The following is a 23,323-nucleotide window of genomic DNA, read 5'->3' as shown; positions in this document are numbered from 1 at the left end:
TAAAATTCAAAAGAGTCAGCCCGTCGGCGGAGTTGGCACACCTTGGGTTCATCACTGGGCTGGACTGTACAGGTCAAGGAGAATGCGACAGAAGAGAATGACACTGCCGGGGTGTGATGTCGAAATGCTAGGTGCGTAGCACAGGAACGTAGTCAAATGCAACGGCGGCTTGACCGAGCGGGCCGCTGTGTTGTTCTGGCTTCTTGTAGACAGACTGCAACAGGTGAGATGCAGACGGTAACACATGGAGTGAGGGGATAGACGGAAAAAAGAAAGGAGCTGGAGAGACCAACAACAGGAGCTTACGCTATAGGGGACGTGTTGATTGGAGGTGTCCAAGAGGTTTGGTATCACAGGTATCAATGCATAAGGTATAAGATGGAGAGGGCGTTACCACTGGACAGCATGGCGTGGGGAAGTAGCCTACAAGGCCGGGTTGGTTAGGTGTAGGGCGTATGGGTCCGTAGCCGTGCACGCGGGTGAGAGGGTGTGGCCTCTTCCGTACCCAAGTCCGGTGTGTATGCGAGCACACCGTATTCTGCGGTCTCGTCCCCGGTACTCCGTGGTTTAGTCTTTCACCTGGCGCTCACCTCTCCATCCCGCTCATCCGCCGATCTGGGTTTCGTGCGGGACAGAGGTAGACTGCCGACGAGAGAACCACCCAACAGGGGCAGAGAAGCCACAGAGGTGTTCATAAGTTGGACCGGTCCATTTAGTCGAGATGATATGCACATGCAGCTTGCAGCATATGAGACGTCGGGTGCGGATGAGGAATTTTTGGAACTCGGAATGGGACACAGAAAGATAGCGGATGGACTTCTCTGATGTAGCCACCGAGGTCTGCTTCCTTCCAGGTAAGGCAACCCGTACCTCACAGGTCCACAGCCGTGCATTGGACGCTTATCGTGGTGGGATTTGACGCGTGCAGACCGGCGCCGGATTGGTGGTGGGTGGCTGAAATCTGTAACGCTCAAGAAGTTATACCGAGCCGTCCAGACGTCGCTCACAGACACGATGGTTTCTGTTTATTGGCATGAAGACCAAGACACGTTGTTATGGCCTGCTCTGTGCGAGTCCACGGACGGTAGCAGATGACGTTGTAGTAGACGTCGTGGGCGGGTACGGGCCAGTGAGGACAAGACGATATAAACATAGCTGGGCTGTTACCCAAGGGGAGGTGCTTGCAGATGGTACGAAGCACAAGAGCGTGGAGTTGACTGGCGGCTGGTGTAGAGAGAAACCTCCAACAGCGTGTGGACTGTTCGCCAAGTGTAACCATTGCGACCGAGACGGATCGGGAGCCCAGGTTTCGGAGAGGCGTGCCGGTGAAGGTCTGGAGAAGGCCATTCTCGAAGCTTACAGGTCATCTTGGATATGTAGTTAAAGCTCCCCGAGGACGGGATCGAGTTTCAGTACTGTGTAAACGTGGTACTGTATACGGTCAACGCAGATGCTAAGGCGCCATGAATCCAGACCGGGAGTCCAGGACCGCAGAGGCCGACTTTGGCCAGACGTTCGAATGTTCTGAGCCTGGCATCGAGACGAACTGTTGCTTTGCCATGTCCTATCGGATGTAGCGTAATCATGAGGCTGGCGGCATTGTTCCGTGAGTCTTGACCATTGGCTCTATCCGGCATCGACTATCAACTGCAGAGCGGCAGCAGAAGGGAACCTCAGAGTGTAGAGAGAATCCATGAGTGGTGAGGTGAGCCTTGGCATCCCGAGTATAAGCAGGTCCAGCAACATGGACGGCACCGCGAAGTGGAGGGGAACCGAACTCGGGGCTTCCCCGGTATCTAGCCTCCTCTGCCTCGTAGTGGCTGCGTGTCCCGTCTAGTGCCCGGAAAGTACGGATATCCGGCGGCGCGGGGGAGGTGTGAGCATGATCATGATATTATGCAATGCGCCAGTCGTGGGCGATACTTCGTTCCCGTTGGGTGTTGTGTTGGAGTTGGCCCGCCGTCAGATCAGATAGGAGGTAGAGGTAAGTTGTAGACAGCGACAGCGCCAAACGAGATGTTGCCGGATGAGATGCAGTGCGTGCTTTCCCGATGCTGTCTGGTCAAGGCAAGAGCAGGTGCACGGACCTTACTTTACTGTCAGGAAGGAACAACATCACAATAAACTGTTCCGGTGGAATGACAGCCGTCTTGATGCCTTATTCCACGTTCACTATGACCGGCTGGTTTGAAGTTGAACAAGGTAAAGTCAAGAATGAGGTAGACGTAGGACGGTGATTCGCAAGTCTTGTCAGCGTCGGATCGATCTAAATGTCAGTGGCCAGAGCAGGCAATTTTGCGTTGCATGGTGTGGTTTTGTCACCTGTAGCAATGCCCGGTGACTGCCCTACACCTACACCTTCCAGTTCCTTGGCTAGTTGAGGTGCCTTGCTTCCGTCTCAAGCCTGACTTTGCTAGCAGTAATAATACTTCAGAGGTAGGTGCATCCGTGGACGATTAAGGATACAGAGGGGACAATCTCGACGTTGTCCCTAGAGGTACCCTCGTTCTTTAGATGAAGGGCTTGATGCGATAGGTTGGTTGGAGCTCCCCGTGCTTGTATCGAAGCACGTACCGGGTATGAAGAGGGAAGATGCAGATAGACGGGTACTTTGCCCAGCATTAATAGACAGCATTTATTTGAGTATATGCCTAACTTGACCAGTACATAATACGAAGTCACATTACCAGAACGCACACCTGCGTCGAAAATATTTCGACCCCCGAATCGGCCCCTCAACGACTGAAGCGGGACGGGAGCTCACCCAATCCAGGTGGGGTCCGGAAGCTATCTGCTCATGCCGTTAACGGTTCCATCTGGCTAGTCTTCAGACGGCGTTCTTGATGTCTTCCCATTGCAATTGAAGACGCAATGGAAGGCCCTTGTTCAATCTACTTGTCTGACCTATCTGGGCTTCCTTTTGATAACACCTCGACACCCATTTAAACCCGAGCCGACGCAGCATCGCCATGTTCTAGCGAGATCTGAAGATACCGACGTCAAGCCTCCGTTCGACGTTGTCTCCATTTTCTGTCAACATCTTTCACTCCGCTGAGCAGGAGCAAGGTACGTCTCATAGCTCTTTACCTCTCAGTCTCAGTCAAATTGCTTACCTCATTCTCTCGTGATGCTTTATTCCAGTTTGTTGCAGTACTTAGTTCGAGTGATCTTTCGATTTGAAACAGACATCAACATCAACACGATCATCAGCATCGCATTAGCATCAATACTACTGTGTCTGTCAAGCCCCATTGCTGATGCTTCTCAGGAAGGGAGATAGGAAACATCGTTGACTGCCGTGCAACATTCCGCTGGCTTGTTAATTGTTGCGTCCTTTAACCCACTGATGGCTTCTACTGCTCCAGATTTCTAGCTAGGTTGTTTTCCCTTTCCTCCTTCTTCTTGTTCATATTTGTCGGCTCCTGGCGAACAGTTCCTAAATTTCTCTCGTATTTTCCTCAATCTCTTACCAGTACAGGCCGGAACGCGGTTCAGATCTTGATATATCTAGGGTTCTTCTAGTCAACCCTGTCTAAGCTTGACTATCTTTGCAAACCCTCATTTTCTGGACGGTCTCTTAGTTGCTTTGGTTTCTTCAGCGTGCCCCAAAATCCTCACCTCCATCCATTAACACGACCCTGGACAGTAAACGTACCCCTTTTGCTACCCCAACCCGCTTCTGTACCTTATCGAGACTGGCCTTATCCCTTTACAGTCAACGCGGCCAACGTAACGTTCGTCTCTCGCCTTTTGTCAACAAGAGCTCCGTCGTAGCGTTACCGGCCCTTCGGCTATACGGTCCTGCTGGCCTGCTACCTACCTTGGCTCAACCGCTGTCCTCTAGTGGGTATCGAAAACTTACAACCTCGCTCGTACATTGGCCATACTTTTCTTCCAAATATCTCACCTTCTTCTCTCACCGGGGCCTTCGCCTTTCAAGCTGAGTGTCGCCGAAGGCTAAGTGCCCAGGAGATCCAGATCAGCAGATCGATACTTTGCCTCATAGACTCAGCACATTGACTTCCTGCAAAGTGCCATAGTCTCTGTGATTGGAATAACCGCTCATCATAAACATCGCGCATTCACAGCCGATTAGTCACAATTTCCTTGACCAGGACGCACCTTAGACTCGATCCCGGCTTTGGTAAGAGATTGGCAAACCCTTCTCTACGAGCGATCATCCTTTGTGTTGAGGTTCAGGGGCAAAATCATCGGCCAGACTGGTGGCTGTATCATCATTTCACCAAAGTTCAAAAGAAAAGAAAAGAATCTGAGCAAGAACGGCAAAATGACTACACCAACGGCTTCTGGCAATCCAACGACGGAAACGGTGCATACGATATCCTCTCCGCTTGATGCGCCTCTTGAGGGTGACGTGCATCACCCAGGTCTGGGAGAGCAAGAATCGCAAGCGGAGCAGTCGCAACAGCCGAATGGAGGGCAACGACAGAAACAAATGCACCGGGAGCAGCATGAGGAAAATACCGAGGAACAGCAGCAAGGTCAGGAACGACACGAGGAACAGCACGAGGAGCATCACCAGGAACAACGCCCGGATCAAGTTCATGAACAACATCAGGAACGGCAGCCCGAGTATACCAGTCCAGCGGTCTTGCATGTTCCTACTGCTACCAACGGAATTGTCGAGAGCCATGGTCACTCGCCGCGGGCGAGAAAGGACACCAACTCCTCCATATCGACCATTACATCTGCCGCCACAGCTGCTACATCCTGTAGCATCGGGTCCTCCCCCTCCCTCACTCCGACAACCGCTCTGCCAACGCAAAACATTTTTTCTCTCAAGGACGGGAACGCTCCTTTGTCTTCGAGTCGAAACAGACGGCGGACTGGCCCCTTGGCGCCCGAGGCAAGGGGAAAGGCCGCTCTGATCCGAAAACAAGGTTCATGTGCGAACTGCAAAAGGAAGAAAATCGGAGTGAGTGCAAAACTTGGAAGCCGTCCAGGCCAGTTCACTTACTGGGCTTGTCCTTATAGTGCGATGCCCGACATCACGGCATGACTTGGGAAGAACTCGCGCAAAAGTTTCCCACCTCTGCAGAGATGCAGCAGCTTGAAGCCATTGTGCCGCCGACCCCTAATCTTCATGCACAAGAATCAAGAAAGCTCAATCTGAGCACCCCTTCGCCAGAATTCATGGACATTGATTCCTCTCCAACACAACAACAGATCCGTTCATCGTTTAGCGAGTCGCGTGTGAGAACACCTCTGCCTTCCAAGCCTCGTCAGGATCGGGCATCAACTGTGTTGTTCCCCCAGTCCCAGCCCAACGGTGGTCTTTCCAACGGCCACATTCTGACGTCGAATTCGCACGGGGCTACAGTCCGAGCTTCCGAAGGCTCTGCTGGGGATCGCTACAGAAGAATTTCAGTCTTGTTTCTTCGCTGGCAGAATGACGAAGACCCTGCGTTGAAAAACTCGATGGATGAGTTCAGAGAGGTGCTTGAAGAGTACTACGACTGCTCATGCCAAACCAAGATTATTCCATCCGCGAATCAAAACCACAACGTTTCCATGTGGGTTTTGGATGAAATTATTCAGTTTCTAAAGACTGATACAGAGGACGAGTTGAAAGTACTGTATTGGTCAAGTCACAGCTACTTGGACGCCGATCGACAAATGATTCTGGCAAGGTATGACTTAGCCGCCTCCCACGGAATTACACCACATCACCGAAATGCGGATTTTTGTTTCTCCAGGCTGACCGTATCGTCACGTTGATAGCTCGAGAAGCAGCGAGGCGCAACCAGCGTCGTGCGTACGATGGTCTGCCATCCAGGCTCTGCTCGATCATGCTTCACCAGATGTAGTAGTCATCATGGACGCAGCCTACTACCCGAACCAATACAGATTCATGAGGAGGACCAACCGTTCATTGGAGCTTCTCGCCGCATCTACTCAGGCAAACCCGGAGAGAGGTGTTTTCACTCGTGCTTTGAGCGACCAGCTGAGGATCCGAGCTCACCTGAAGCTTTTGGGGGGCATCTCGATCGCTGATCTTCATGCTAGAGTGACAACATCCCCTCTCCTGACCATGGGGGCTAGAGTCCAGGAACTGCTCGGCTCGGGCATGGGAGGAATGTCATTGTCGCCGCTTAGTAGCTGTCCTCCTGTTCCCTTGTATCTGCAATTTGCGGGCAGTCCTAGGACATCAAGCATCATCCTGACACCGAAGATAAACCGAGAGTTGGCGGTGATGGCTGGAGATGACGAAGCTAGTGGAAGAAAAGAAGGAACAGCAGGACTTGTTTACACGTTCCGCGTGCCCGCGGGTGCAAATCAGGACATTTGGGAGGAGTATCTCTCGACGTTGCCTGACGACATCAAGGGGAGACTGGAGTTCGTGGGGGCAGGCTAGGTGAAAGTCAGACGATTTTGGACCAGAAACGGGGGCTCTCAAGAAAAAAAGGGGAAGGAGATGACACTGTGGTCGGATGTATAAGAACCGCAAGACTACAATCAGGCAATTATCCCGAGACATTTCCTGTTTCCTTCCAGTGCGCTTTTGTTGTAACGTCCCAGAGATGTTGCCTGGACGTGGATGTAGGTGGTCTGACTGACGGCCGTGACCACCGAAGAAGGTTACTCCCACCTACTCTCGGTGGAAGAATTACAAGCACCCTATTGTGGGCTGAGCGAAAATCAATGAGTCGTTGCGAAGATATACCGCCCTCTATCGCATACCCCAGATACCGTGATTACTTGGGTAAGACCAGGCTGAGAAAAACAAAAGAGTCAAGGACTCGTGAAGTTGATGACGAGGAAGTTAGTATCCAAAGCGCACTCGCCCAAAATCATCAGTGCAAAAAACAACAACAGAACACAACTCCCATCGGAGTTCGAATGCACCAGCTCGCTCCAGTTCCTCACTTAACGCGGCCTCTAACCCTCCCACCTCCAAAGTTTGGAAGTACCAAAAGACACAAAAGAAAAGGCTACTAACAACCGCTCGATCGAGTTTAACCATCGAAACGCCTCCAACCTTTTGCATTTTTTTTTTCAACCAAAAAAAAAATACGCGATTACCTTCTTCTGTCGCTGCAGAAGTTACACAGATCCCAGAACTGGAGGAGACGGTCTAAGATGTAAAACGCTCTTTGGGTTACTTGAACGTCTACACCCCCGTTCCCAAACCGACAGGTAACTTCGATGGTTTGGTTAACCTGGGTGATTAGTGTAGACGGTAAACCGTTATGCCACTCGACCAAGCGATTTATTGGTCAAAGGAGCGGCCACCTCAAGGAGGTAATCTATATACCCGGTAGGCACTCTGGTCTGGGATGAGATGGATGGAAAGGAAGAAAGGAAAAGAAGGAAAAAAGGAAGGAGCGGCGAGCCAAGACAGGTGTGGGCAGCTGTGCTGAAGTCTTTTTTGTGGCACTGAGCATCATAACTGAAGAGGCTCATCCGACCACCGTTCGTTGCCTCGAAGAAGTGGGCAGTCTATCGGCATCAACACAGATGGATGATACCTCGATAACCTCCCTCAGAACAAACAACCTCAAGGTCCTTCCAACCCTAACAGCGAAGCAACAGGAGTATCGATCCATTTTCGAAAAAAGATAGAACACCAGGATGGAGTAAATTGATTGTTGAACGTAAATGCCAAAGTATACTATCAATAGAGCATGCATGCAGTGTGGTATATCCATCATCCAATATTCCCGTCGTTCCATGATCCATGATCCTTCATCCATCATGACATTAACACCACGCATCCCTTTCCCTCCTCATTCTTGGCGATGTCCAGTCCAGTCTCAACTTGATCAGACTGAAATATCATCATGTCTCCCCTTCCCCTACAACAACAAAGTAGCCGCCACAACTCCCACCACAACCGACGACCAGACATTCACCATCTTTCCGATAGCAACAGCACCCGAGTCCTGGGCATGCGCATCCGCAATCTTGAACTCAGGCATGTAAACCCCCGTATCTTTTGAGTTCACTGTGCCATTCCAGCAATACCTCTCAAAGCAAGTCTTGCACGCGGCTGGCGTCTGCCTGCCCAACCGATCTAAGCTCCTGCTGATAACCGCGCAGGCGACGCAAGTAGGCCACTCCGAATCCAGCGTGCCGTTCCCCTGTGTGGCTGAGTTCCATCCGTTGCCGATGATGTCGTTGCGCTGAGACATGGTGTATGACGGATCGAAGGTGGACACGTTGCTCAGCGCGGTATAGGGCGCGTTGGGGACATAGACGATTAAGGGGGGAACCTTTTGGTTGGCATTCAAGGTAAAGTTCTTAACATCGCAGCCGAAGAAAGAGGGGCGGTTATTGAGGCCTAGGTTTACAAAAGTCCAGTCGTCGGGGATCGAGGGGAAAAGTGTCCCGTTGGAAATAGAGCCGAAAGTGCGCTCGTAGGTGGCGCGCAGGGCGGTGCCATTGGGCCAGTTTGTCACGTCGGCGGACGAGTCGACAGCGAAGATGACGTCCACGGCGCGTACGGGTTGGGTGAGCGGGTTGAGCGGAATATTCTGCAGATCTTCGCCGCCGTCGACCAGGTCGAGCTCGAGCGTGTCGGCGTTGGGGTTGGTCCGGTTATTCCAGTCCAGGAACGGATTAGGGATGATTTGGGAGACGTCGTCCCTCTTCGCGCCGATTTCCTTGAGGACAGAAGTCACGGCCTCGATGAGCACGTCTGGCACACCGTCGTAGCTGGAGATGTTGGCCAAAAGGAACTGGTTGAAGAGCGTGCTGCTGGTGCCCATGACGAAGCCGGCTTGGTCGAGACCCTGAACGCACTTGCCTCCCGATGGGATCACGCCGTTGCTGAAGTTGGCGCCGAGGTACTTGGTCGGCGCAAAGCCAAAGACGGTCGGGTCCCAGCTACCCGTCTCGAACGGGTTGAACTCGTAGTTGGTAGCATTGAGGGAGATGATGGTGTCTCCAGGCGCGCGGCCGTCAGCTACCAGAATAGGGAACGGCGTTTCGGCCTTCTGGAAGTTGTCGGTCTGGGCAATGCTGGAGAAGGTGTAAGCCGGGCCGCCCATATCGGCTCCGATCAGTTGGTAACTCAATGCTCGGCCCCAGTAGTCTGTTATACTTGTCTCGAAGCCAGCATCCTTCTTCTTCGCAACTTCCTTTGCCACTTCGGACCAATACTGGATGCGGTTGACAGTACTAATGCCAGCCTCCTTGGGTCCTTTAAAGATGGAGTTCTCAAAGTCCCAGACTTTATTCTCGCTCAGCAGGGTCTCAATGCTGCTGAAGTTGTTGGAGAACAAACTGCCGACAAGCCAGCCACCACCAGAAAGTCCGGCCCTAGAGTTGCGTTAGCAATTTACGGTCACGGTCCTCGATTTTTTTTTGATTTGAGGAAACGAAAAAGGGGCATGGAGTCCAAGACATGTTCACCAGCAAGGTCGTCCACAGCCGCCCAACTTCGAACTGGCGCAGTTGACATTCGAAAACGAGATAAGAAGAACCAAAAGAGGCATGATTTTACATACAAATATGTGCTGGACTGCAACAAGCCTCCAATACCACCTGCGCCTGTGGTATTTTGAATCCGGTTATCCGCAGCAGCAACGAAGCCGGCGCCGTTCATGAGGGCACGATAGCCGCCTCCTGAAATGGCAATGGCGACATTGGGCAGTTGCGAGATGTTCTTGGCGGCCTCATTCATAAAAGTCTCGGAATCAAACCCAGTGATGTTGGCCCTCTTCAGTAGGTCCCTCATGGGCTCGATGGTGTTCTTCCTTCGGATCGACAACCAGTCCTTCTCCTCGTTCGACAAATCCAGGGCCTTCCGGAGCGTCGGCTTGGTCTTGGGACAGTCTACAACGGCGGGGGCATACCCACCGCTGGGCGAATCCGGTAGTGCTCGAACGGCAAGTTGCTGTGATGTTGATACCACGGAGACATCGCGTTGGGGTATCCTAATGGGTTCGGCCGACACATTGGCGAGCAAGGGAGCTGCGATGAGCAGCGACGATGGGAGATGCATAATTGATGATTTGCCTCTTCTTTCTCAGGATATCAACACAACGTATATCGTTAGTAAACCGTAAAAACTGTTCCGTTCGTCTGCCGTGTCAAGAAAGAGTAGTTTAATGATATCCAAATAAAAACATCAAGAGAAGGTAAGTGGCTTGTAGTGGTCAAGAGCTAAAAAGTCGCACCCAAGCCGCCTGGAAGAGCCGGAATTGTTCTGTTTTTGGTCCTCGACCGAACCAAGAAAGGGGATAATGAACGGAAGGTAGTCGTAGAAAGAACGACAGCGACCAGGGGGAAGCAAGAACAGATATAAAAAGTCGGTCGCCCAAGAAAAAGAGAGTGAAGATCAACACAAGTACCCAGATCAAGTGTTGGTTGCGCCAAGTGGGAAGAAAGAAGGATGGCAAGGGCAAGAATTGGGATCCAATGCGGATTCGCTCACTCGGTACCGCGGCGGTGCTAAGTTCCTGCCGTGGATTGGGGAATTGCGCGGACGGTGGAGTGCTTACTAGAGCTAGGTACCCAGTTGCACACCAAACGGTGCCCCTGTGCCCCTGCGTTTAGGTGTGTCCTGTGAGCAACTGCGCGGCACCGGGAAGCTGCGGGATGGATGATTGGCGCCAGCCAGATCCCCGGCATCACCTCAGCACATGGGCAGAGAACTAAGGAATCGAAGGGTAGAAGATATTCCAGGGTTTTCGCTAACACAACTTCCAAGCGCCTCTACCGCTACTCCACACACCCACGCTGGCAGAGCCACTGAGGCCTAGCGGTCACAGCTCCCCGTAACCACGCAGTCCAGCGACCGAGGTCATTATGACACTATGACGACAATCTGGAGATGGGACTTGGGAAAATCGATGACGGGCACCTACCTTGGGAACGATAGAGCAAGTCCAGTCAACGCCCTAGGGAAGGGGAAAAAAAGAGAAAGGGAAAAAGAAAGAGAGAAAAAAAAAAAAAAAAAAAACAAGAGCCCGCCGCATGTTTGCTGAATGGTGGTGTACAAACTAGATCGAACAATATCGACGCCAGGAAGCTTGGGAAATTTGGATATCCACAGCTCCCGTCCCACTGCAGCCGCTGGGCATTCCCACAAGGAGCAACACTGTGGTGCTATCATAGTACAAGCAAAGTCGGGATGTTGCTAGAATCCGTCGGCTACGTCGGTAGATACCTCCCATAGGTAAGTATCCATTTTATCGTTCCGCGTATTACTTCGTCAACAGGGCACAGCAAAGCCAAACAGCTGCAGTGTCTCGCAACCAACACCAAGCAATAATCTCATCCATCCATACAGGCCCTCCCATAATATCTTTACATGCGCACTTGCGCTGTGTTAGCAGTTTAGGTTCCACTACCAAGGCTGACACGAGCAGCACTGACAGCAAACTGCTGCTTGGGGCCAAGAGAGTGGCAGTTTGCTGAGCACCTAGCAGTACCTACCTTACCATGTTTGCTTGCTTCCACGTCCCTGGCCTCGAACTATCCTAGTCTTGATTTTTTGGTTTCTCAACGCAAAGGCCATTAAGGTTTCTCATGTTCAACCCTTTGGATGGCGATGCCGTCCGTCCCAGGACCTCATGACCTTTAAGAGATGAGAAATATATCCCAAAGCAACTTCTACTTATGGACAAGCCATGACGGCCTACAACTCATATCTCGCGTAATCATCCAAACGCTAGACCCGAGTACTCTACTGTTCTCGAGACACCTACCATAATATGTACCCAATCGGACATGACAACAGTAACCATACCCTGATCCGGCCGAACCCTGACATCCCTAGATGATGGTTAAGGCACACAAATGGAAAACGGGACTCGTCGGTTAGGTGGGAACGCTTGTAGTGTAGCCAGCCAACCGACTCTCCTCGTCCCTCTCAAGTCCCATTATTGCCGACCCAGCCGCCCAGCCGCCAGCTGAGGGAGCCAAGGGTCTAATACCGTCCAACGGCCCCAGTGATGTTTCAAACTTGATTGACAGCGAACAAAACACCTGAAACCCGTTATAGATATGTATAGATTTAATGGGGTAGCTTGGCCCGGGGCTACACTAGTAACTCCATGCCAAGCAGTCGGACGGGGGTGCCTGAGACCCGCGCATTCTGACAGCAGCGTGTGGTCACATACATAGTGGGGGAGGAAGCATGGGAATGGATTCTTCCATATGTATGGATGGATGGCTGTGAATCTTAGTTGCTTTCTTTCTTCTCGAAATGTAACCACTGAAATAGCTCGGAAGGAATAGCAGCAGATCATGAAATGCAAGGGTGTTTTACTATGCTCACAGAGCTTACACTACACGACCGGAGAAAGCGGCCGTATATTGCACCTATCAGCGCATCCGACCGCTCGCTCGCTCGCTCGCTGTAGGCTTATTGTCCGCGGAAGACAAGGATATAAAACGATCCTCAGACTTGTATGAATGCGAATCCCTAACCTCCGAATCTGGGTGTTGGCACATCAAATAGGATAAAATAAAATAAAATAAAACAGATCTTTAGTCGGACTTCGGCAAGACATGCAAAAACTCCCTCTCCATCATATCGAGGTATCAACAATGTCCCCGGCCAAGATGATGCCCCGAACTATCATGATACAGTACCTAGTTTCTCCTCTCGAATCACCCAAAATGTTCCCATCTTCAAATCCCTCCTCGCCTATGAGCTGTCCCTTTCCCGCTCGGGTAGGCCGGATGTCAGGAAACAAAATTCTCCAGCTTTCAGTCCCTGTAAACAGGGAGGCACAGAGTTCGTGGGACCGACCGAACCTCGGGTGTGGCGCTTGTTATAAGGCTTTGTGGGTGTGGGGGAGATAGATAGACCTGGTGTCCCAGTCAATGTCAACATCGATGAACCTACTATACCCGGGCGAGCACGGCTATGGGGTCTAGATGCCAAAAGAAATCATTTCCCACCCTCTCTCCGATTTTTGTCTTGTTTTATTCCAATTTTCGCCCTCTTTTATTCGGTTGTTTGGGAGGTTCACATGCAAAGTGCAAGACTGCAAGTACGTTGAGATGGGCGCTTCATGCAATGCAGCATCACTGCAGTGACATTGTGACATGCACGTTTCGATCGTCTGTGCTTCCCCATTCATGTACGCATTATCTGGAAAAATAAAAAAATAAACAGTTGATGTAATAATGAAAATAAAAACCAAGGGACGAACACCTCTTCTGGAATAGGGAGAAAAACTAAAGGGACGTTTGGGTCTCTACATTTACCAACAGATTCATGTACTGACCTTCAGCCTGTACAGAACAGTACAATGACCAAAACTCGTTATCATTACTCTATGTGCCCAAAATGACCCAGATATACATCAACCCACTACATCTTTTTGTTCTTGTTTTTTGCTACTTCGAAAAGAACTTCCGTCTAGTTGCTCTTGCTCATGTGCTCAAGACGGATGCTGACCGCCCTCCTGTGAGCCTCGAGCTCCTCAACCTTAGCCAACTGCATAACAGCCTGGCCGACGTTTTTGAGACCATCGGCAGTCAAGTTGGAGCTGGTAATGTGCTTGACGAACGAAGCGAGGTTGACGCCAGAGTACTGCTTGGCAAAGCCATAGGTAGCTATGTGTCTTGACGTTAGCAGAAGAATTTGTGAAGCGGGGCATGTTATGATATAAAACTTACGCAGCGAGTGGTTAACACCAGCAGAGTAATCGCCAACGGATTCAGGAGTCCAGGCGCCAATGAAAACACTACCGGCGTTCATGACAAGATCGACAGCCTTCTCGGCCTCCTTGATCTGGAGGATCAAGTGCTCAGGAGCGTACTTGTTGCTGAGCTCCATGGCCTCCTCGACGGTCTTGACCTGCACGGTGATCGAGTGAGCGATGGAGCCACGGACAATCTGGACGCGAGGAAGCTCCATAGCCTGACGGTGAACCTCGTCCTCAATAGCCTGAAGATGCTCCTCGTCGAGGTCAATAGCGATCAGGATGACCTGGCTGTCAACGCCGTGCTCAGCCTGGGACAGGAGATCCGAGGCAACGAACGCGGGGTTGGCGTCCTTGTCAGCAATGACCAGCACCTCGGAGGGGCCAGCGGGCATGTCAATACCAACGGCGGCGTTGGTGTCGTTGCTGACGAACATCTTGGCAGCAGTGACGAACTGGTTACCGGGGCCGAGAATCTTGTCGACCTTGGTGATGCTCTCGGTGCCGTAGGCCATGGCAGCTACGGCCTGGGCACCGCCGGCAAGCACGATGGACTCGGCGCCAACCTTGTGAGCGACGTAGACAATCTCGGGAGTGATGGTTCCGTCGGCGCGGGGAGGAGAGGCGAACACAATCTTGTTGCAGCCGGCGACCATGGCGGGAACACCCAGCATAAGGGCAGTGCTGGGGAGAACGGCGGTACCGCCGGGGATGTAGCAGCCGACGGCCTCGATGGGACGAGAGAAACGGCTGCAGACAACACCGGGCATGGTCTCGACCTGGAGGGGCTTCTCCTCCTTCTGGGCGGCGTGGAACTTGCGGATGTTCTCGAAGGACACGTCGATGGCAGCAATGGTCTCCTCAGGGAGCTGCATAAGCTCCTTGGGGAAGGGCGCCTTCAGGACGGGGCTAGTAAGAGAGGTAGCCTTCTCGAACTTGTGAGTGTACGACAGAACAGCCTTGTCGCCGTTCTTGCGGACGTCCTCGATGATGGGGACAATGATCTTGTAGATGGCATCGGACGACTTTTGCGCAGGACGCTTAAGAGCAGCATCGAGCTCCTCGGTAGAGACCTTGGAGGCGTCGAAACGTCTCATGGTGATCTTCTCAGGGGTGGTCTCCTGGGCGGCCTCCTTGGTGACAGGGGCCGAAGTGGCAGCGGGAGCGGACGCCGCAGGCTTGATGCCCTCCTTCTCAGCCCACTTACCCTTAGCATCTCCAGTCCTGCGCTTGACCTTCCAGCTCTTGGCGTCAAGGCTCCTTTCGATATCGGCAAGAGTAACGCCGGCGGCAACGGCCCTGGTAAGAGCAAAGTAGAAGAGATCGGCAGCCTCAAAGGCGATTTCCTGGGGGGTCTGAGCGGTGCAGAGCTCCTCAGCCTCCTCCATGATCTTGGCCCGGACTAGCTTCTCATCGGAGAAGAGACGGGCAGTGTAGGAGCCCTCGGGGGCAGACTGTTTCCTCGAAATCAAAGTCTGCTCGAGCTTGGGAAGGCCTTTGAGCTGACCAAAGCAGCCGGACTGATCGAGGTGGCAGAAACGGCCCTTCTGCTTCACGACAAACTTGAGAGCATCGTTATCGCAGTCAAGCGAGATGCGGACGAGCTCCTGAGTGTCTCCGGAAGTAGCACCCTTGTACCAGAGACCGCGCTTCCGGCTCTGATAGACACCAGTCTGTGTCCTGAGGGCCTCGTTCACACTCTCGGCACTGCTGTAGACCAGACCCAGAGCAGTGTCGTGCTCATCAACGACAACGGTGGGGAGCAGACCATCGGGACGGTCAGACTTCCAGACGCTCGAGAGGATGGTGGAGATGGCAAGCTTTCCGGTCTCGTCCTTCTTTGTTGTCAAGCCAGTGGATGGCAGGATGGGGATGGCGTTAGCCTTGGCGGCGACCTGGATGAACTGTTCGAGATCGGCCCCAGGAACGGGCTTGATGAAGAAGGGGGTAATTTTCTTGTCTCTGGCCTCCTCCAGAAACTGTGCAGCCTCGGAGGCAGTCTGATCGAAGCCGGAGAGCAAAAGGCCGCTCTCGGTGGCGGAGGAAAGCAGAGCAGCGCTGCTTCCAGTGACAATGGGGGCAACGCGGGAGCCATATGCGGAGAGGTCGGCCAACTGCTCGGTCTTGACAAACACCTTGCGGGCGCCGGCGTCCAGAAGAGTGATAATATCATCGATCGACTCGAGGGCTGTTACATCGAAGTAGGGCTCAAATTCGACATTGTGACGCTTGAGGAATCGCAGGATTTTCTCAAGGGTCTGGGGCTTGACCTCGAAGAAGACGCAGCCAAGACACGAGACTTCCTCCCGGCTGAGGCCCTCCTTGATGTCATTCAGTCCGGGAGGAACACTGACACCGACGAGGAAGGGGAGGGGAAGTGTTGTCTCCATGGTGTTTTCCTCTGTTTGATTTTCTCGTTTCTGGTATCGTGCTGCTCCCCAATTCGTCGATATGTCGGGTGAAGTCTGACGTGGGGTTGAACTCAAGGTCAAGTGGGATATGGAGATGGAGTATTACAAGCTATCAGGCTATGAAGATGAGGCCCGCTTCGAGTGTCGCTTATGTACAGAAAAGACTCGGGCTTTATGAAAATCGGGTGATTTGGTATGACTCTTTCACAATTCACACCTCTTTCCGTCGAAAACTCGGCAGGCAAGGTTTGATACCAGGATCAGTACGTACTGTGTACCTGAAAGTTACCAGGAATTACAGGTTTCTCGACTTCGCGCTCCATGTATCGACAGACGCTATGGTGGGGTTGGGGTTCGCAGTGTGACGGGAGGCAATGCAAATGCCCCTCATCTCATGCATTGGGAACTTTTCCGGGGTCCCATCCTGTCGGTGCCAGAAGTCTTTCCTTCCAGATTTCTCCTTGTACCGCTGACGTTGGCCGGCAGCTGGCAAGCAACAGACGGGTTGCTTGATGCCGTCTTGCCGATGTCAGTGCCGCCGTCGCCCGTCCAGGTGAAAATAAGCTATGGTCTGTGCTGTTACGGCAGGCTGAACTGCCCTGGGGCTTCGTCGCCCTTGTTTTGCGGCACGGTGCGAGTGATCTCCAGTTGCGATCTACCTGTACATCTACTAAGTAACTGCAGTGCTGACGGAGTGCGCTGCACTGGGTCAGTGACCGTGCCGCGGCTTGGCCTTAGCGCCCGCTACGATTCCCGGTCGGCGGGCGTGAGAATGAACGAACCGGAACTTCGAACTTCCATCACACGTCGTCTAAAGGTACCAACTTTCCACTTGCATCCGAACTCAAGCCTTCTCCTTTCGCCGAAGCTCCCTTCCGGAACACACCCGATTCTTTCAACGCGCCATCCCAAGATACTCCGCGATTATCGGAAGTCACATAAACCTCACAACCAATCGCGCCTTACACACGACGCCAGCTATTAGATCTATCTCGAACTGTGAACAGAGCTACCTAGCTCCCCGCGCCGAACATCAAACCGACCTCGATATTAGCCAATCCATCTGCTTGCTACAAAACCACCAGGAAACATCACACAAGTACCAGTCACCGCGCGAGCTGTACACTACTCAGCTTCGCCCCAAATAGCATCTCTCAGCACCAATTGACCAAACCTGCCCCCTCCATCGGCGGCAGTCACCAACCATGTCCGCCGCCGCCACAACCACGGCTCCCCTCCCAAACGGCAACCCCGCGCCCGGCAGCCAGAATAACGCGTCGGCAGCGTCATCATCCACGGCCGCAACCTCTCAATCCCAACCCCAGTCTCAACTAGCCACCCAGCCCCCCTCCGCCTCCCAAGCACCACCACCAACGACCACAACAGGGCCCGCAACAACATCAACAGCAGTAACAACATCAAACCCCAACACCCTCTCCACCGCTGCTGCTGCTGCTGCCGCCTCCTCAGCAGCTTCCAACCCCCGCCCCCGCGACGCCCGCACAATCGAGCTCCTCCTAACCGCACAAGGCGTAACAGCCTTCGAACAGCGCGTCCCGCTTTTGTTGCTTGACTTCGCCTACCGCCACACCTCGGCCGTGCTCTCAGACGCTTTACACCTCTCTGCGGACCCGTACACATCGCACGCGGGCGCCCGGCCCTCGGCCTCTTCTGGCGCGGCTCCCGTCAATGTGGGCGACGCGACTATTACAAGTAACGCAGTGCAGCTGGCTATTGCCAGCCGGCTGAACTTCCAATTCCGTGGCGGAAGCGGGGGCGGGAGCGGTGGTGGTGTCAGCAAGGAGTGGATGATGGAGATGGCGAGGGAGAAGAATAAGGTGGCGTTGCCCAAGGTCAGTGCGAATGAGTGGGGGGTAAGGTTGCCGAGCGAGAGGTTTGTGTTGAATGGGGTTAGCTGGGGTTTGAAGGGGGACGGGTGGATTGCCGGCGGGGATGAGACAAGTGGCGATGAGGAGGAAGGTAGCGATGAGGACATGGAGGATGCGATGGGCATTAACAAGAAGGGTGAGAATGGTGATGCTATGGAGGGGATAGAGAGGGAGGATATTGGTGGGGATGGGGTAGAGGGTGGCACGGTGGATGACTTGTTTGGGGATGATGATGGTGATAATGATGAGATGGAAGATGTGGATATGTTTGCTTGAAAGGGGCTGTATTATCTTTACAGTTGGCTTCGCGGACACCGGTTCCTGTTTCGGGGCCATTGATGATTCATTGTCAGGGGAACAATTTTCCTTCTTTCTCACGGTTTACTGTTGTTTCACCGGGTTTCTCTTCACGGTGTCATGGCGTTTAGGAGTAGGGAACCGAAAAGGTGACAGCATCCAAAGAGTGAGCTCAACTTCCAAGCAGTTAATAAAGTTTTAATCCCTCAGGAAGAACGGCAGTAGAAATTCGGATATCATCTTCGACGCCACTTCGTACAAAGGTTTTTCGCAAGAGTATTCCACGTCGTATACGCACCTACGCCGGATGGGTCAGGAGGTTGTTGTCAAGCCTAGATGAGTACTCAAAGAGTATTCTGGAGATAATCGGACCAGGCATAACTAGAAAAAAAAAAAGGTAGACGTTACTAGGAGTAGTGATGTAATAAACTGGCACCGTAAATGTCAAGTACATTGTATTTCCCTTCCAGTTGCGCCGCGCTATGCAATGTGAGGGAATCGCCCAAGGATCACCTCTCTTCCATCCATTTTCCTCCTCCGCCTTTCCTCGGGTGTGTGTTATATATCGCTGTTAAAAGTTTCCAATAGCATCTTCCCTCTTCATGGTAACGATACTTGATCACAAACCCTCCTCTCGTTATACATGCTTCTTCTAGCTCACTTCCTTCTCAACAGTAAGATCCTTAATCCCAGTAATAATTTCAGCATCTGCATCTGGCTCAATCACCTTGGGCGAAGCCGATGAGCTTGAGCCGACCCTGGACTGCTGCTCAACAGGCACTTGCAATTGAGCTTCAGTTGGTTCCCTCTTCCTCTCCTGCTCCTTCATCGCCTGTTCAAGATCGGCAGCGGCACGTCTGAGCCCTTCCTCTTCCTCGGCGCCGAGTCCTCCGTCTTCCTCCTCCACGTTGTCCACCTCTTCTTCTTCAACTATTTTCTCTCCCTCGGCGTCCTCGTCGTCAGTGATTCCCTCATCCGCATCTGCATCCACATACACGCTCTCCAGCATAGCCGAATCAACCATATGCTCGGGCGCAGCCTCCTCATCATATTCTCCCTCCTCTTCCTCACCATCCTCACCATCATCCTCTCCATCATCTTCTCCATCATCTTCTCCATCATCCTCTGCATCATAATCCCCATCCTCACTTGCCACGCTTCCTTCCTCGTAATCATCCACCGAGTTCCTCGAGATGTAGCTGTCCACAAGACCGTCGCCAACCTCCTCCTCGTCATCCTCCTCGTACTCACTTTCATGATCATCGACAACAGCCGGAGCAGATGTCTTTCGGCCACCGCTGCGCTCGTCCTCGGTGTCACTGGCAGAGAACTCGTCAAGATCCAAAGGCTGGTCTCGCCAATACTTGAAATCCGTATAATCCTCGCCACCGCCTTTGATGAGCGTGGTGACAGGTGGGAAGTAATGGTCGACGACCTCGGTCATGTTGACGTAACTCAGCTTGAGTTTGTTGAGACTCAGCAAATCGAGTGACACCTCTGCATTAGAGTTGATGGTGAAGATGCGGTTACGGGGCACGTCGACCGTGCGATACGAGATTTGGTCCGTGAAACGGTTGCCGAACCCGGCGTAGAACGGTGTGCGATCGGGCCCGTAGAGGTTGCGGATGTCACGAAGCGTGGACATCTTGAAGATATGTGGTTTGCGGAGATAGATCTCGCGACGGAGAGCCGCCATAGTTCGGTCGGGTGAGAGAATGGTAGGTCCGCGTGGGAGACGGTACCCGTCTTGAACGATACCTGCGAGGTAAGTTCGTGTAGTGTCGGCCTGGCCGACGGACCGACTCGTCAGATACATTATGTTGTACCCGTTGGCTACAATATCAGTATACAGCTTGGCTACACCAGCATGCGTCCAGTCGCGCCCGATCATGTTCAGCACGTGGCCAAGCGCATCAGACTTTGTAATGGTTCCATCAATATCCGAGATGACCACGGGTACTTCGTGCTTCCATAAGAACATGTAAGCCTGGCAGGTAGCCTTGTTCACGGTGAAGCTCATTGAGTTCTCGCCGGGCTTCAGATTCAGGGCCTTCAACTGGTCGCTAGTCAACCTCAAGGTCTTTGCGTAGTTCCGATTGGGATCACCCGCTGCCGAACTGCCAGGAGAGCTTGGGGGTGTCTGCAAGGTCATCTGGCCGACATCAGAGTCAGCTCTCCTGTGGATCGGTAGAGTCGTGGCGGCTGAGGTATCGCTGGCATCGCTCTGATACCCAGGGTCAGAAGCGGCATCAATGTTGCCCATGTGAGATGCAGAGCGTAGGGGGTCCATCGTCCTCTTCATGGCGGCTTCCTTCGCCTCGATGCTGCTGTAGATCCAAAGGTTTCCATGCTCGTCAACGCCAAAAAGTGCGCCGATGTCGTAGTTGCCATCAAGCTCCTCCGTGAGAATCTTGCGCGCAAGGATCTCGGCCCTGAAGGCGTCTTCCTCATTGTTTTTGAACGCAGTCATATCTAACATGAGGTCTCCGGTCTCGCTGATGTGGTTAGGGATATTGGCGGCGGCGAGCTCTCGAGAAAGGTTCATTGCCCTTTGAAGAGCTTCGGGGGCTGTAAGCGGCGGCGGGCTGCGGGATCTTTCGGTGTGGCTATCGCCTTCTTCTGAACCTTCGTGGGTGCTGCCATCGCTTGGCATTCTTCGCGCTGATTGCCGCAGAAGGCCGTCGCTATGTGGGCGAAACGGAGACCATTCGCCCTTGATAGGATCTGGTGATACGGAACGAGGTGTGAGCAACCCTTGTAACCCATGCTTGTCAGTATATGTCGATCATGGCGGCGTGGAAGCTGGACCAAGCGCTTACCGTCTCGTGCTAGTAGAGCAGTGGGAGGAGGCCTGTGGTTGAAGCTCGAAGAACGGGTTTTGCCTTCTACCGAGTTCAGATCGAGTGATTCGGGTTCTTGTAGAGGCCCTGACTGGTCGGCATTGAGCGGAGGACTAGAGGCGGGCGACACGATGGGCGACGTCTGCATGCTCTGAGGGATGGTGTCTGTAGTTTCGAAGACGAAGAAGGCCTCGCCTCCCTCGCCCAGCTTCATGGCATAGTCCTGCTTGACGCCATTGACCCTGAATTCGACCTTCTTTTCGGATGGGCGCAACAGCGAGAACTTGCCAAAACGCACGTGAAAGGGAGAGCATGCAAGGGTGCCATCTTCCTGCTCAACGACTATCACGTCGATGGCACCGCTGAGGGTCGCAGGGTTGATAGAGTTCCAGGCGGTAGAGACAGAGTCGCCGAGACTCCTGACGTACTGCATGGTAGGCAATCGCAACTCGTTCTGTCGTCGAAGGATGTGTCCCTCTTGATGGTCAAAGGGGAAAGGAGGGGGTATTTGTTGGTTATGTCGGTATATGGGGGGGCAGTCAAATGGCAAGGCTACATGCGGTCTGGACGTTTATGTAATGTCGACCGCAATCTCGATTCTCGACTTCGAGTAGGCGACCGGTAGGCGACCGGTAGGGGTTCTCTAGTGTGTTGGGCGAGGTCGGGAAGGCCGGATGAACGCCCGATATGCGTAGGGAGATATTAGGCTCTGACCACCCGGCCTCAATTGCTCTGTCGTCTTGAATGGATGGTTACTCAACGTGGTGTGCGTGAGTGAATCCGACTCGTTCACTTCCCGTCTGGTGGTGCGAGTATGCCAGGAGAAAAGTATTGAGGAATGCGCCGTGTTGGGGGACTTTGCCCAGTGAATGCGGATCTGATGACGAACGTGTGCCGCGGTTCAAGCAGTGAAAGACAAGGAAGGTAGCAATCCAAGTGGGATGCTGGGTGCTTGGGGAGTGGATATTGCCAAAACGACTGTGGTGGCTGCAGCCCGTGTGGGATTGATTATGCGCAGTACGGTAAAGCGCTGTGTGAAAAGTCCGAAAGGGGCGTTTAAATCCTTTCTTCAGAATCATACCTATGCATCGAACTAATGAACCAAAATCTACATGGCAAGAGCTCGTGTTGTAGAAACCTTTTGTTTTTTTGGGGCATGGCGAACGGATCGCGATCCGCCGAGTAGAACTAAGGAACCGGCTTTGTTCGTTGTGCAGTCCAATACTGGTATGAATGTTAGCTCGAGACCTCGGGTCAACTTCCCCGTGGGTTTTTAAGCGGCGACTATGCTTTTTCCAAACCAAATTGCACTGTATTGAATTTTGTGGATGCCGTTCGGATCTATATCCAGCCATTCATTGAGTCCTTGACAGGTTGGGGACAATTCAGAAGACATCTCATCCAGTGTTCTACGAGCGAGTGCCTAGGTACCAAGTTAACAACAAACCAGTCGAACTACAAGACAATACGTAGGTATCCACCTCTACACACCCGGTGAGGCGGAAAGAGAAACGGGATCATCCCCAACGCCCAACCTTCCAGAATCACGAGGGCGGTTCCCTTCTCAACAATCAGATCTAATTCTGTCTTGATGAGTTCGGCCTCTTGTCAGGGCAGCAGACAGGCACAAGGGACTGCATTTGCACCGGCTGTTCCCCATCATCAACCCACGCGCACTTTACCGACTTGGTGCAAGTCTCTAGCGATACCCTGTAAGACGGCAATATAGTCATTTACCAGCCTGGTACCTCGGCGGTCTGCAACGAGCTAACACGGCTGGCCAATCCAACCGCACAAATTGGTGTCATTAGCGGTCACGGGGATGTTTGTTATGCTGGACTACCAGGTACCCTTCAAGTTCCCCTGATGTCCTGCTGACTGACACTGACACCGCGAGTTTGGAAATGGAACTTTTGCGTATTATCACCTTGTCAGTCTCGTTTGACTGACGTTATATATAGTGATCCAACGAGCCGTCAACAAGCGGTTGTCGCTGTGAAAAAAGCAATCGCTCGCTGAGTGTCCATTGTCTGTTCCCGGCGGTATTACTCGCTGTGTATCCCGGGTTTCTATCGGCTTACGGGTACACCTGGTGACACCAAACTGTACCCAAGGGGCGAGGCAAGATACATACACTATCTACAAAGGTGCGAGGCCTCTGAGGATACCACGGCTTATCCAGCGCCTTTTTTCTTCGTCCCGCATACAGTACAAGACAGAGCCTTACCCCAGCTGCGTGGAAGACGTGTAGTACCGAATGG

General features: G+C 52.7%; 5 protein-coding genes across 5 annotated transcripts; 2 read left to right on the top strand and 3 right to left on the bottom strand.

The window, feature by feature from the left end:
- Window positions 1-4,288: 4,288 nt before the first annotated feature.
- Window positions 4,289-6,376, top strand: B0T23DRAFT_393081 (uncharacterized protein; the record flags this gene model as incomplete). The annotated part of the gene is made up of 3 exons (XM_062838050.1): window positions 4,289-4,936; window positions 4,996-5,651; window positions 5,743-6,376. The coding sequence occupies 3 exons, from the start codon at window positions 4,289-4,291 to the stop codon at window positions 6,374-6,376; spliced, it is 1,938 nt and encodes a 645-aa protein (XP_062695016.1).
- Window positions 6,377-7,584: 1,208 nt separating this feature from the next.
- On the bottom strand, window positions 7,585-10,423 carry B0T23DRAFT_410309 (lysophospholipase). Its single transcript, XM_062839397.1, has 2 exons — window positions 9,471-10,423; window positions 7,585-9,282 (listed from the first exon to the last, which is right to left on the bottom strand). Exons 1-2 carry the CDS (start codon window positions 9,965-9,967, stop codon window positions 7,818-7,820), a joined length of 1,962 nt encoding a protein of 653 aa, XP_062695015.1. The 5' UTR covers window positions 9,968-10,423; the 3' UTR covers window positions 7,585-7,817.
- A 2,602-nt stretch (window positions 10,424-13,025) lies between these two features.
- Window positions 13,026-16,415, bottom strand: B0T23DRAFT_451158 (histidine biosynthesis trifunctional protein). Its single transcript, XM_062841111.1, has 2 exons — window positions 13,600-16,415; window positions 13,026-13,536 (listed from the first exon to the last, which is right to left on the bottom strand). Exons 1-2 carry the CDS (start codon window positions 16,013-16,015, stop codon window positions 13,340-13,342), a joined length of 2,613 nt encoding a protein of 870 aa, XP_062695014.1. The 5' UTR covers window positions 16,016-16,415; the 3' UTR covers window positions 13,026-13,339.
- Window positions 16,416-17,131: 716 nt separating this feature from the next.
- On the top strand, window positions 17,132-18,361 carry B0T23DRAFT_64113 (TFIID-31kDa-domain-containing protein). The gene has a single exon (XM_062841575.1). It carries the CDS (start codon window positions 17,242-17,244, stop codon window positions 18,199-18,201), a length of 960 nt encoding a protein of 319 aa, XP_062695013.1. The 5' UTR covers window positions 17,132-17,241; the 3' UTR covers window positions 18,202-18,361.
- Window positions 18,362-18,618: 257 nt separating this feature from the next.
- On the bottom strand, window positions 18,619-21,909 carry B0T23DRAFT_351970 (LNS2-domain-containing protein). The gene is made up of 2 exons (XM_062836086.1): window positions 21,042-21,909; window positions 18,619-20,976 (listed from the first exon to the last, which is right to left on the bottom strand). Exons 1-2 carry the CDS (start codon window positions 21,493-21,495, stop codon window positions 18,875-18,877), a joined length of 2,556 nt encoding a protein of 851 aa, XP_062695012.1. The 5' UTR covers window positions 21,496-21,909; the 3' UTR covers window positions 18,619-18,874.
- Window positions 21,910-23,323: the final 1,414 nt, after the last annotated feature.

Source organism: Neurospora hispaniola (genome assembly GCF_033458365.1).
Source record: "Neurospora hispaniola strain FGSC 10403 chromosome Unknown B0T23scaffold_2, whole genome shotgun sequence".
Lineage (NCBI taxonomy): Eukaryota > Fungi > Ascomycota > Sordariomycetes > Sordariales > Sordariaceae > Neurospora > Neurospora hispaniola.
The sequence above is the reverse complement of the archived record's forward strand: the minus strand, read 5'-3'. Positions and strand labels throughout refer to the sequence as shown.

Bases quoted from the DNA above. Each gene is read 5' to 3' on its own strand.
- B0T23DRAFT_410309 (XM_062839397.1), bottom strand. From the start codon at position 9,967: ATGCATCTCCCATCGTCGCTGCTCATCGCAGCTCCCTTGCTCGCCAAT. The intron at 9,283-9,470 runs GTATGTAAAATC...ACGCAACTCTAG, and splicing joins TTGCAGTCCAGCACATATTT to GGCCGGACTTTCTGGTGGTG.
- B0T23DRAFT_451158 (XM_062841111.1), bottom strand. From the start codon at position 16,015: ATGGAGACAACACTTCCCCTCCCCTTCCTCGTCGGTGTCAGTGTTCCT. The intron at 13,537-13,599 runs GTAAGTTTTATA...CAAGACACATAG, and splicing joins TGGTGTTAACCACTCGCTGC to CTACCTATGGCTTTGCCAAG.
- B0T23DRAFT_64113 (XM_062841575.1), top strand. From the start codon at position 17,242: ATGTCCGCCGCCGCCACAACCACGGCTCCCCTCCCAAACGGCAACCCC.
- B0T23DRAFT_351970 (XM_062836086.1), bottom strand. From the start codon at position 21,495: ATGCAGTACGTCAGGAGTCTCGGCGACTCTGTCTCTACCGCCTGGAAC. The intron at 20,977-21,041 runs GTAAGCGCTTGG...ATGGGTTACAAG, and splicing joins TGCTCTACTAGCACGAGACG to GGTTGCTCACACCTCGTTCC.